The 14172-nt window shown below is 45.0% G+C and overlaps 1 protein-coding gene across 1 annotated transcript in view; it reads right to left on the minus strand.

The window, feature by feature from the left end:
• Nucleotides 1-14172, minus strand: part of CLTA (clathrin light chain A) — a 40608-nt gene that overhangs the window by 20582 nt on the left and 5854 nt on the right. The window contains exons 2-3 of the mRNA XM_044270767.1: nt 11478-11506; nt 6698-6815 (exon numbers count right to left, since the gene is read on the minus strand). Of these exons, the coding sequence (XP_044126702.1) occupies nt 6698-6815; nt 11478-11506 (147 nt within the window). The remainder of the gene's footprint in view (nt 1-6697; nt 6816-11477; nt 11507-14172) is intronic.

Here is a 14172-nt window from a genome sequence, read left to right on the forward strand (position 1 = left end):
ACAGAAATGAGGATATGAAATGACATTCTCTCAAAGTGCAGCCTTGGACTCTGGGCCTTCAAGATCAAAAAGTCCGACCACCACAGATCAGGTTTTATATACAAAAAAATGAAAATGACAACTTTCTAAAATACTTTACGTTATTATTCCTTTCCATTCTCAACATTTTCTGACAGCATTCTTTGCTTACACCCAGAGGCTGAAGCCCCATAACCAAATTCCCTTGGCACCAAATAAGGCTGGGTTCACACCTGAGCGTTTTACAGCGCGTTCCTACGTGCTGTAAAACGCTCAATAAGCAAAAACCAATGCTTCCCTATCGGCATGGTTCTCACCTGAGTGTTTTACAGCGCGTACAATCGCGCACATAGACCTAGCGGGAACGCGCGACAAGGGGCGTTTGCTTGTCTCTTCGGCACGTATGTAAACGCCCGATAAGCACGCTTGTAAACAGCGCTTATCGGGTACGCTTATGTGTGAACCCGGCCTAAACCCGAAAGAAGACGTCATCGGCGCAGGCGCACTGAGGAAGTGAGCGTCCTTCTCTCAGAGCGCCTGCGCCGAATGAAGACACGTAAGGCGCAAGTGCGGGATTTGAATTGCAGACAGGGCCAGCCGGAGGAGGAGAGCGCTCGCTGGCCCTGTCAATCAACAGGAGGAGGGGGCGTTTTTTTTTTAAAGGAGGATGCGGCGGCTACCAGCAAGTAGACGCCCTACTTCCTGGTAGTGAAGCTATTTGCATATTTTAAAAGCTCGATTTTTAGTGAAACCAAGCCACAGAACAAGGTAAGAGCCCTATATAGGGAATAGTCGTCCAATAAGGATTTTAATATGCCCAAAACTGAGTTTTGGGGGGGGTGACAGAAGCCCTTTAAAAAGAACCTCCTAATCCTGATTGGCAATAGGGAAAACAAAGAAAGCACTAAGGGCAGAAACTTGAACTTTAAGGGTGCTAAGTCTTAGGTTCTTATCAAGACCCTTTTGTAAAAAATCCAAAATTTTGGACATCGGAGGAGAACTCAAGGGATCTACAGGGACTTTAGAAAAATTTAAGGTCTGCCATACTCTGATGTAAATAGTACAGGTTACTTTTTTCCTACATGATAAAAGGGTAGATACACTCACCTAAAGAATTATTAGGAACACCATACTTCAGAACTGCCTTAATTCTACGTGGCATTGATTCAACAAGGTGCTGATAGCATTCTTTAGAAATGTTGGCCCATATTGATAGGATCGCATCTTGCAGTTGATGGAGTTTTGAGGGATGCACATCCAGGGCACGAAGCTCCCGTTCCACAACATCCCAAAGATGCTCTATTGGGTTGAGATCTGGTGACTGTGGGGGCCATTTTAGTACAGTGAACTCATTGTCCTGTTCAAGAAACCAATTTGAAATTATTCGAGCTTTGTGACATGGTGCATTATCCTGCTGGAAGTAGCCAGAGGATGGGTACATGGTGGTCATAAAGGGATGGACGTGGTCAGAAACAATGCTCAGGTAGCCCGTGGCATTTAAACTATGGCCAATTGGCACTAAGGGGCCTAAAGTGTGCCCAGAAAACATCCCCCACACCATTACACCCCCACCACCAGCCTGCACAGTGGTAACAAGGCATGATGGATACATGTTCTCATTCTGTATACGCCAAATTCGGACTCTACCATTTGAATGTCTCAACAGAAATCGAGACTCAAAAGATCAGGCAACATTTTTCCAGTCTTCAACAGTCCAATTTTGGTGAGCTCGTGCAAATTGTAGCCTCTTTTTCCTATTTGTAGTGGAGACGAGTGGTACCCAGTGGGGTCTTCTGCTGTTGTAGCCCACCTTTCTTTCCCAGTCTGACATTCAGGAGATTGTCTTGACCAGGACCACAACCCTACATGCATTGAAGCAACTGCCATGTGATTGGTTGACTAGATAATCGCATTAATGAGAAATAGAACAGGTGTTCCTAATAATTCTTTAGGCGAGTTTATAACTTCCTTAGATAGACCCCTACGCTCTAGGATTTCCCCTTCAAATACCAGGCTGTTAGATGAAGGTTTTTCACTTCCGGATGGAAGAAAGGACCCTGAAACAACAGATCCTGCCTGTCCAGAAGAACCCAGGGATCTGCAAGAGATAGCTTCCTCAACCAAGTGAGCCACGTTCTCATGGGCCAGAACGGGGTGATCAGAATGTGCCTCAGCTTCTGTAATAGCCTCGGAAGAAGTCTTAGAGGAGGAAAGGCATACAAAAGATGATCTGGCCATGGAAGGCATCTATCCCTGACAGAAAATCTTTAGGATTTTGAAAAAAGATAAGTTGTATTTTATGTTCTGTTTGGTTGCAAAAAGGTCTAATTGAGGTTGGCCCCACAGCTGAACTATCTGACTGAAGACTTCTTGGTTTAAACACCATTTTCCCTGATCCAAATGGTTTCTGCTTAGATAATCTGCCACCTTGTTTTCTGTTCCCTTTAAGTGTACTGCCTTGATGAAAGGAACATAAAATAGATTAGAGAAAAAATGTCTGCGGCTAAGGACATAAGACTTTGACCTTGTCCCTCCTTGCCCGTTTAGGTAGGATACCACAGTGGCGCTGTCTGAGAAGATTTTTACTTCATTTCCTCGTATTTTGGGTAGGAATTCTCTTAAGGCCAACCGAACTGCTCTCAACGCCCTCATATTCTGGGAATCCTGACACTGTTGAACTCCACACCCCCTGCTGATCCCCCCACCTGGTCGGACTGGCAACCGTGGCGATGGTTATTTGCTCCTGTAGATACCAAGGGAGGCCCTGAGTCAGATTTAAAGGTTCCAGCCACCAGGTTAAGGATTGTATCACCTGAGGGGTGAGAGGAAGTGGGGCATCCAATGGGGACAATGATCCCTGCCACTCGTCAGAATCTGCCATTGAAGTGTCCTGGAGTGAAACAGGGCCCAACTGACAGCAGGTATTGTGGAGGTGGTCATTCTGCCTAATACTGCAATTTCTTGTCTGATAGTTCGATTTTTTGAAGGTACCGTCTTCTCTTATTTTGGAATCAGAATCAGTCCTAGAAACACACATCTGGGAAAGGGTCAGGTTTGACTTTTCCCAGTTTATCTGCCACCCTAACTTTGCTAGAATTTCTATTCCTTCTAAAAGACGAGAGGTTAGAAGGTCTTCGGATTCTGCCACCGCTAGAAGATCCAAATAAGGAAAAACCAGAATGTCTCTTTCCCTTATGTGGGCTATAACCTCTGCCATCAATTTCGTAAAGAGCATGGGGGCCTGAGATATTCCAAACAGAAGTGCTCTGTATTGTAAATGATGAACTTGGCCTTCCATAGACACCGCCATTTTTCAAAATCTGCATAAATTAGGATATGATAAAAGGCATCCTTTATGTCTATGGTAGCCATTACACCGTTTTTGAAGAGATGTTTTATTGCAGACTGTACGAATTCCATTCAGATTTTTTTGTATTTTAGGTACCGATTTAAGTCTCAGGTTTATAATCATTCTGAATGATCCATCTGGCTTGGGTATGAGAAAAAGGGATGAAGAAAAAAATAAATAAATAAAAAAAAAAAAATCCCCTTCTCCGAGTCTGGCACAAGAACCTTTTTCTTTAAAAAGGGAAAAAAACATATCGTCTTAGACAAATCTAAGACAACCAGATTTGTAATTTTTAACGTTTCCGGTGGGGGAGAGAAACTCTAGACGAAACCAGTCATTTATAATACCAGTAATACAAGGGCTTGCAAAGATTATTTCCCAAGCTCGAGATGAGAGAAATTCTTCTCCCCATGGGACAGTAACAGTCATTGTTGACCAGCCTTGGGCCCTGAAGTGGACTGGGTATTAAAGGGATTCTGTCACCTCCCCTCAGCCAAAAAACGATTTAAAAGCAGCCATGCAGCACAGCTTACCTGGATTAGGCTGTGCTCTTTTATCTTGAAATCCGCTTAATCTTCGTCACTGCTGACTGAGGGAAGAGCGAGCATCGGACGTCACTGGGCTCGGCGCATGCCCAGTGACGAAGATGAAGCTGCCGCCCTCAGTCTCCTGATGATCGCACAGGCGCAGCCCTCAGTGGGTACTGCGCCTGTGCGAGACTTCGTTCGCCGTGAGGGAGGGGGAGGAGAGGGAGGGGAGGCTGTGGCAGGCTGGGGGCGGCGGTTAGAAAATACAAGGAAGGCGGGCTGGGCACTGAAAGAGGGGCGGTACTGGGCTCACTAGGAAGAAAAAAAAAAAAACGCCCCTCTGGGCACCTTCAGGACGCATTTCCTTATTGATCAAAGTCGTTTTTTGAAGTAACTGCTGGACGGATTTCAAGATAAAAGAGCACAGCCTAATCCAGGTAAGCTGTGCTGCATGGCTGCTTTTAAATTGTTTTTTGGCTGAGGGGAGGTGACAGAATCCCTTATCCTTTCTACCTCTGTTTTCTTTCCAATTATTCAGCTTTTTTTTTTGTTCTAGTAAAAAAAAAAAAAAAAAAAAAAAAAAAAAAAAAATATCTGTTGTCTTTTAGGGGGTCTGGAAACAGGAAAGCCCTTTTTGCTGTCAGAGGCCTTTTCTAAAAGGTCGTCCAAACCGACCCAAAAAGGAAATCTCCCTGGAACGGAATAGAGCAAAGCTTATTTTTTGAACCTGTGTCACCAGACCACCCCTTAAGCCAAATGGCCCTCCTAGAAGAATTAGATAGAGCTGCTGACCTGCCATTAAATCCTAATGCATCCGCAGAAGCATCCGAAATGAAGTCCACCGCTTTAAAGATAGTAGGAAACACCCCTTGCAACTTGTCTCTGGAGGTTTTATTCTGGATATGGGATTCTAACTCTTGTAGCCATAACTTTAAAGACCTGGCAGTAAAGGTAGTGGCAATATTTGGTTTAAATGCTTGTGTAGAGGCCTCCCATACTTTAAGGTATACTTCTGCCCGACTATCGGATCTTTCAAGGCACCGGAGGTCCTCGATTGGGGCGTCCAAGTTAGGAGGCCTATCCCAGCAGGAGGACTCGCCCTCATGAAAAGGATATTTTCTTTTAACATTTCTAGGGATAAAAAACATTGTCAGTTTTTTTTTTTCACTATTTCTGAATTAAATATTTTATATTTTCATTTAACAGAAAGATCTTTTGTGCCCCAGGTCACCAAACATTATATCTTGAATAGATTTGTGTTCCCTAGATTCATCCACCTTCATATTGGCTCTAATAGCCTTGAGCAAAGAATCCATATCCTCAGGGGAAAATAAAGGTCTACCCATGGTTTCGTAATCTGAGGAAGAGTTTGAATCTTCTAGGATTTCTCCTTGCTCATTCTCGTCTGAAGACTCTGAATCGGATACTATATTAGAGTGACCCTGCTTGCCCGAGGCTGAGGAAGGGAGGCACTTTTTAAACATTTTCATTGAATTGGAAACTTCAGATTTGACAATATCTTTGATGCTCTGAAGTAGTGATGGGGATTCCTCCTCTACCACCTTGTTCACACAATGCTGTTTTTTCTTGCATACAGCACACTCTTCCTTTAGATTTAGTGGTAGCTTTCCTAGGGCCCTCTGATATTCTAAAATAAAATAAGAAAATAAGTCCCCATTAGACACTGAAGGAAGAAATAAAAAGGTGGGGATTGACCCCCTTACCCCACCAGGAATACCGGTCTGACATCATAACCCTCCTGGACATCAGCGCGTTGACTACCCTCTTCCTCCATGGTACCAGACAGGGAAGGAGAGTTTTCCATAAGTGGATACACAAATGCTTGCAGGCTGTAGCCCCATGCGTTCCAAATACCAGAAGGTGCATCCCGCAACTTACTGTTCGCGCGCAGAGCACGCTGAGAAAACTAAGCCCGCCCCCCTGCCTCTAAGTTGCTCTAGGCCGGGAGGAAGGCAGAGAAAAGGCTCTGGACCTTCTGAACACCACCAGGATGATCCAGCGTGCCAGCATCACCTCCCAGTTATGCTGGGACTGCCCAGGAACACCAGCCCGACAGAACACATCCAGAACCCAGAAGGATTGGCCCCAGACTTAGCAGGCAGCTCCTAGTGGAGTCTTAGGCTGGTTTCACACGGGCGTTGCGGATTGGGGCCGGATGCGTTTAGAGTGCGTTCAGTGAAACTCGCACTATTTTGCAAGCAAGTTCAGTCAGTTTTGTCTGCGATTGCGTTTAGTTGTTCAGTTTTTTCCGAGCGGGTGCAATGCGTTTTGATGCGTTTTTCATGCGCGTGATAAAAAAACTGAATGTTTACAAACATCTCTTAGCAATCATCAATAAAAAACACATCGCACCCGCACTTGCTTGCGGATGGAATGCGTTTTTCACACAGCCCCATTCACTTCTATGGGGCCAGGGCTGCGTGAAAAACGCAGAATATAGAACATGCTGCGATTTTCACGCAACGCAGAACTGATGCGTGAAAAACAACGCTCATGTACACAGACCCATTGAAATGAATGGGTCAGGATTCCGTGCAGGTGCTATGCGTTCACGTCACGCATTGCACCCACGCTGAAAACTCGCTCGTGTGAAAGGGGCCTTATGCCGCACCAAGTAACCCCTACAAATGTTGCGCCTCAGGGGCTCCTGCAGCCTTGATCCTAGCTCTCCACATAGATGTCTTATCCATAGGACAGAGAAACACGATTTAAACTATAGGTAATTTTCTGATGCCAGGGGTCTGTAGATACTTTAAATAAAATGAAAACGCGAGTTTCTCACCAAGTATTTCTAAACGACTCCTTTGTTCCTCCCTCCATTTGCGGATGCTCTCTGGCTCTGCTTGTAGACGATCGGCCTGGGAAATTGCTCCATAACTATCTGTTGGTCCATTAGACTCCTGATCAAACAGCGAAAAAAAAAAAAAATATATATATATAATATATATATACACACACATACACACACACACACACACACACACACACATATACATATATATATACACACATATACATACACACACACACATATACACAGTACAGACCAAAAGTTTGGACACCTTCTCATTCAAAGAGTTTTCTTTATTTTCATTACTATGAAAATTGTAGATTCACACTGAAGGCATCAAAACTATGAATTAACACATGTAGAATTATATACATAACAAAAAAGTGTGAAACAACTGAAAATATGTCATATTCTAGGTTCTTCAAAGTAGACACCTTTTGCTTTGATTACTGCTTTGCACACTCTTGGCATTCTCTTGATGAGCTTCCAGAGGTAGTCACCTGAAATGGTTTTCACTTCACAGGTGTGCCCTGTCAGGTTTAATAAGTGGGATTTCTTGCCTTATAAATGGGGTTGGGACCATCAGTTGCGTTGTGGAGAAGTCAGGTGGATACACAGCTGACAGTCCTACTGAATAGACTGTTCGAATTTGTATTATGGCAAGAAAAAAGCAGCTAAGTAAAGAAAAACGAGTGGCCATCATTACCTTAAGAAATGAAGGTCAGTCAGTCCGAAAAATTGGGAAAATTTTGAAAGCGTCCCCCAAGTGCAGTCACAAAATCCATCAAGCGCTACAAAGAAACTGGCTCACATGCGGACCGCCCCAGGAAAGGAAGACCAAGAGTCACCTCTGCTGCGGAGGATAAGTTCATCCGAGTCACCAGCCTCAGAAATCGCAGGTTAACAGCAGCTCAGATTAGAGACCAGGTCAATGCCACACAGAGTTCTAGCAGCAGACACATCTCTAGAACAACTGTTAAGAGGAGACTGTGTGAATCAGGCCTTCATGGTAGAATATCTGCTAGGAAACCACTGCTAAGGACAGGCAACAAGCAGAAGAGACTTGTTTGGGCTAAAGAACACAAGGAATGGACATTAGACCAGTGGAAATCTGTGCTTTGGTCTGATGAGTCCAAATTTGAGATCTTTGGTTCCAACCACGTGTCTTTGTGCGACGCAGAAAAGGTGAACGGATGGACTCTACATGCCTGGTTCCCACCGTGAAGCATGGAGGAGGAGGTGTGATGGTGTGGGGGTGCTTTGCTGGTGACACTGTTGGGGATTTATTCAAAATTGAAGGCATACTGAACCAGCATGGCTACCACAGCATCTTGCAGCGGCATGCTATTCCATCCGGATTTGCGTTTAGTTGGACCATCATTTATTTTCAACAGGACAATGACCCCAAACACACCTCCAGGCTGTGTAAGGGCTATTTGACCATGAAGGAGAGTGATGGGGTGCTGCGCCAGATGACCTGGCCTCCACAGTCACCGGACCTGAAGCCCAATCGAGATGGTTTGGGGTGAGCTGGACCGCAGAGTGAAGGCAAAAGGGCTAACAAGTGCTAAGCATCTCTGGGAACTCCTTCAAGACTGTTGGAAGACCATTTCAGGTGACTACCTCTTGAAGCTCATCAAGAGAATGCCAAGAGTGTGCAAAGCAGTAATCAAAGCAAAAGGTGGCTACTTTGAAGAACCTAGAATATGACATATTTTCAGTTGTTTCACACTTTTTTGTTATGTATATAATTCCACATGTGTTAATTCATAGTTTTGATGCCTTCAGTGTGAATCTATAATTGTCATAGTCATGAAAATAAAGAAAACTCTTTGAATGAGAAGGTGTGTCCAAACTTTTGGTCTGTACATGTACATGTACATATATATATATATACATATATATATATATATATATATATATATATATATATATATATATACACACACATACATACATATATACACACACACACACACACAAAAATATATAAATATTATTATTAATAATACACACATATATACACTGAACGAAAATATAAACGCAACACCTTTGATTTTGCTCCCATTTTGCATGAGCTGAACTTAAAAGATCTGAAACATTTTCTACATACACAAAAGACCCATTACTATCAAATATTGTTTACAAATCGGTCTAAATCTGTGTTAGTGAGCACTTTTACTTTGCCAAGATAATCCATCCCACCTCACAGGTGTGGCATATCAAGGTGCTGATTAGACAGCATGAATATTGCTCAGGTGTGCCTTAGACTGCCCACAATAAAAGGCCACTCTGAAATGTGCAGTTTGATCACACAGCACAATGCCACAGATGTCGCAACGTTTGAGGGAGCATGCAATTGGCATGCTGACTGCAGGAATGTCTACCAGAGCAGTTTCCCATGCAATGTATGTTCATTTCTCTAACATAAGCCGTCTCCAAAGGCGTTTCAGAGAATTGGGCAGTACATCCAACTGGCCTCACAAACGCAGACCATGTGTAACCACACCAGCCCAGGACCTCCACATCCACATCCAGCATGTTCACCTCCATGATCGTCTGAGACCAGCCACCCGGACAGCTGCAGCAACAATCGGTTGGCATAACCAAAGAATTTCTGCACAAACTGTCAGAAACCATCTCAGGGAACCTCATCTGCATGCTCGTCGTCCTCATCGGGGTCTGGACCTGACTGCAGTTCGTCGTCATAACCAACTTGAGTGGGAAAATGCTCACATTCGATGGTGTCTGGCACATTGGAGAGGCGTTCTGTTCATGGATGAGTCCCGGTTTTCACTCTTTAGGGCAGATGGCAGACAGCGTGTGTGGCGTTGTGTGGGTGAGTGGTTTGCTGACGTCAATGTTGTGGATCGAGTGGTCCATGGTGGCGGTGGGGATATGGTATGGGCAGGCGTATGTTATGGACAACGAACACAGGTGCATTTATTGATGGCATTTTGAATGCACAGAGATACCGTGACGAGATCCTGAGGCCCATTGTTGTGCCATTCATCCACGACCATCACCTCATGTTGCAGCATGATAATGTACAGGCCTCCATATTGCAAAGATCTGTACATAATTCCTGGAAGCTGAAAACATCCCAGTACTTGTATGGCGAGCATACTCACCGGACATGTCACCCATTGAGCATGTTTGGGATGCTCTGGATCGGCATATAGAACAGCGTGTTCCAGTTCCTGCCAATATTCTGCTAACTTCTAACTTCGCACAGCTATTGAAGAGGAGTGCACCAACATTCCACGGGCCACAATCAACAACCTGATCAACTCTATGTGACGGAGATGTGTTGCACTGCGTGAGGCAAATGATGGCCACACAAGATCCCCACCCACCCGTAAGGCAAAATTGTGCACATTTCAGAGTGGTCTTTCATTGTGGGCAGTCTAAGGCACACCTGTGCAATATTCATGCTGTCTAATCAGCACCTTGATATGCCACACCTGTGAGGTGGGATGGATTATCTCGGCAAAGGAGAAGTGCTTACTAACACAAATGTGTCATTTTAGTTCACACATTTATGGACAAACTTCTTTGGCTTTTTTTTATTTATTATTTGTGTTTATATGTTAAAAAACCTGACAGCCCTCAGGAACAGCTTGGAATAAAGAAGCTGTAAGTACTTACCTGGCATATCCTACACTGCCGCAGTGGTTCTCCTGGACGGGCTCTATGTACCCGGGTGTGACATCACACTGAGAACATCTCATCAGTGCAGCCAATAACTGGCATCTGCAGTGCACCATCGAGGCCAGTGAATCACCACAGCAGCCACATACTGTATACGTGACATCACTGCTGCAGCCGGGTAAATAGAGCCTGGCCAGGAGAGCCAGTGCAGCGGCAAGAGACCTGCCATGTAAGTACTTACCTGGTCTTCATTGCAGCCTGATCCCAAAAGGTTTTCCAGTGTCCTCATGAAACTAGATAACCCATTTAAACAAATGTTTGAATGGCGTCTTTCAGCCTTTTCTTCCCCCTAGACGGGGGGGGGGGGGGGGGGGGGGGGAAACCTCCTTAAGAAGAAGAAGAAAAAAAGCCATGGACTGCAGTACTGTACTGTGAAAATGAGAGCGGCAATGAATAATGCAAGGGACATGAGTGTGAAAAACTCAGAATATATAAAGGCATTTACCAAGTGCAAAAATGTGAAGATACACTGAGAAGTGTTATCGCTGACAAGAACAAAGAAGGGAGGGGGGACTCCAGGCAGCTTCCTTTAACCGCTTGCTAACTGCCAATAGATGTCCATGTGGTCACAATATAACCCAGGAACATCCTTGCAGAGTTAGTATCTGCATGCTAACCATGCAACTGCGGGAGTGCGAAGCCAGCTGTGGCTCCCCGTATGGTTTTCTACTATCCATGCCTTCTCCATCGCTCTATACACAGATCAGGAAGCAGCAATGCCGCTTCCTGCTCTAGTCCTAGCAATTATGTTATCAATGGGGGTCGTATGTCTGCATGAGCTGCTGGGTCTTAGCAGACCCAGATCAGCTTGTACAACCTCTCAGAGGGGCTGTATTTCTCCTGTAACTGAGGCGAATAGGAAAAAAAAAAAAAAAAAAAAAGAAAGAAGGAGCAAAAAAATATTTCATGGCAAAAGTCAAACAGAAAAAAAGTTATATCAGGAAGGTGAGCCCATATCCCAGTCCCGAGCTGGTTAAAATGAGACCTCCTTCAGATGCCCTAATAATGTCAGGACATTCAGCGTCCATCAATGCTTTACCTGAACAAACATTGATATTACCTGGTAGAAGTCACCATTGAAAACCCCATCTGTATAATAAAGAACAGAAAAGGATTAAATTAATATATGAAGTGATCTGAAAGTTCTGCGCCACATGTATACTGTCCTGTTCTTCTACAGTGCCCACCAAACCTCTTACCAGTCATTCCAGCTTCAGAAGGCAAACTTACCCAGTGGCATACATCGTGGGCTTCCTCCAATGCCTACTTCATGCCAGGTCACAGGAACGCTCAAGGGTCAGAATTATAAAACCGTCTAGAGGAAATAATGTCTTTGTTGCCCATAGCCACCAATCACAACGCAGCTTTCATTTGGTTTCCTGCTCTTGGAAAACGATAGCTGTTATGGGCGACAAAGACAGCATTTCATTTTTAAAGAAATGGTGTCTGGCGGGATACAGTTTTCATATATAGGGGCAGACTGCATACAGGGGTCCCTGCTGTTCTTAACTTCCTGACTGGAAATGTCTGGAGACGTCCGCCTAATCAATCACTAGCTAAGGCAGGCCATCCCTGTGGCCAATGATTGGCATCTCCTGGGTCAAACAGGGACTTGAAAAGCATCTGAATGTCAGCGGCAGAAGATTAACAAGGTGCCCAACGCCATTAACCCATTCTGCCCCCTATATAAACAATTTTATCCTGGGACACTGTCACCTGGATTTCACTTACTGAGCTATTATCACCACCACATCAGTCTCCACGATTTACATTAAAATATACTAGTATTACTGCCCTGTGTCTTGTAATTTGTCTATAAAAATCCAAGGGGATGTCCCTCTGGCCGTTGGAGCCCAGCACTGCTCCACTGCTAATTTATTCACTTCTCTTCAACGAAAATTTTTGTGCAGCACCCGTAATCCCGCGAATGCACCATGGATAGACATATCAGCGCCCGCGCAGTGTCATGGCGTCAACCTCACAGAACTCATTGCGCTCGCGCCAGCTTCGATCGACCCGGAAAGGAAGAGCGTAGTGGCGCAAGTTGCCGGGCGGGTGGAGGACCAGGAGCGGGTCGAGCAAAGCTGGCGCATGCTCAATGAGTTCTGTGAGGCCCATGCCAGAACACCACACGGGCGCTGACATGTGTATCCACGGCGCATGCACGGGATTACGGGCGCTGCATAAACATTACGTTGGTGAAGAGGAGTGAATAAATTAGCACGGCTGGGCTCCAACGGCCAGAGGGACAGCCCCTTGGGCCCCTTATTGAGGTAATTAGCATATTAATAAAAGCGATTTTATAGATGAATTACAAGACACAGGGCAGTAACACTAGTATATTTTAATGTAAATCGTAGCGACTGATGTGGTGATGTTAATAGCTCAGTAAGTGAAATCCAGGTGACAGTGTCCCTTTAAAAGGGAACCTGTCATCACCTTTATACTGACAGCAGAATAAAGTAAAGTAGAGACAGGTGAGCTGACTTCAGTGGTCTGTCATTTATAAGTTAGAAATAAGTGGTTGCCGAGAACCAACATCACAATCATTGCAGACCGGGCCTGGAAAAAAAAAAAAAAAAAAAAAAAAGAGTTCGGCCACCTGAGAAGAGTCATGGTTATTCATGATCTCCTGCCAACCTGCTGATGACTGATGGTCTCCTAGCTAGTTTTCTCCCTTTTCGCTCTAGGAGAGAACTGCCAATCATCAGCAGGTGGACAGGAGAGCAGGAGAGCAGGAATAACCAGGACTCTTCTCAGGTAGCTTTGACTCTCTTCAAGGCCTGGGCTGCAACGATTATGATGCTGGTTCTCAGCAAACACTTGCTTTTAGCTCATGAGTGACACACCGCTGAAATAAGCCCTCAGTGAGGTCAGCAGAAAGTTGATGACAGGTTCCCTTTAACACTCATGGTGGCAAATATTAACCACAGGCTGCCATACACATTCGATAACTGTTGGCCAAATGATGATTTCCCCATGTACAAAAATATTCAGTTCAGGCAAACACGTATGTGTATTTAACGGGGAGAAAGGTGCTCCCAGACACTTCTGGTGGTGGCTTAACGCCTTTGAGAATAAAAGGGTCATACAAAGATAGTCACTTCGCCCAATCCTTCTGTCCGATGACATTTGTCTGGGAAGTGTCAGGAGCTACTCGCACACATTAGACTGTTGGCCATTCTCTGCGGGTTCGGCCAACAATACACACAGCTACCTAGGGAAGGGGGGTGAGGGGTCTCATTACACTGCTCTATCATAGATGGTAATGATATGATCCCGCTAGGATATGCTATCATGGCTGAGTAGCCCGACAGGAACACTCACCAATGTGTACTATATGCAAGGGACAGAGCGTACTGTGTAGTGAGGCATCATCCCCCTAGTCAGCTGTGTAAGCGGAGGCAACCAGTCCTGCTCACATTGTAGGACAGGTTGCTGGCAGCCATGTTAAGGGGGTTATCTGGTAATATATATTGATGACCTATCACCAGGATAGGTCATCAATATCTGATCAGCAGGGGTCCGACACATGGGACAATGAGTGCTGTGGCCTCTTCAAAGGCATGTGACATCACCATACATAGGTCACATGGCCCAGTTGTAGCTCAGCCCTGATGGAAGTGAATGTGGCTGAGCTGCAATACACTGCACCAATACTATGTACATCGCTTTGCTTAGAAACCTGTGCCCCCAGAGCTAAGGGGAGGACACCAGCTCCTTGAAACAGCTGATCAGTGGGCGGGGGGGGGGGG

The sequence above is a fragment of the Bufo gargarizans genome, chromosome 1 (assembly GCF_014858855.1).
Source record: "Bufo gargarizans isolate SCDJY-AF-19 chromosome 1, ASM1485885v1, whole genome shotgun sequence".
NCBI classification, from domain to species: Eukaryota; Metazoa; Chordata; class Amphibia; order Anura; family Bufonidae; genus Bufo; species Bufo gargarizans.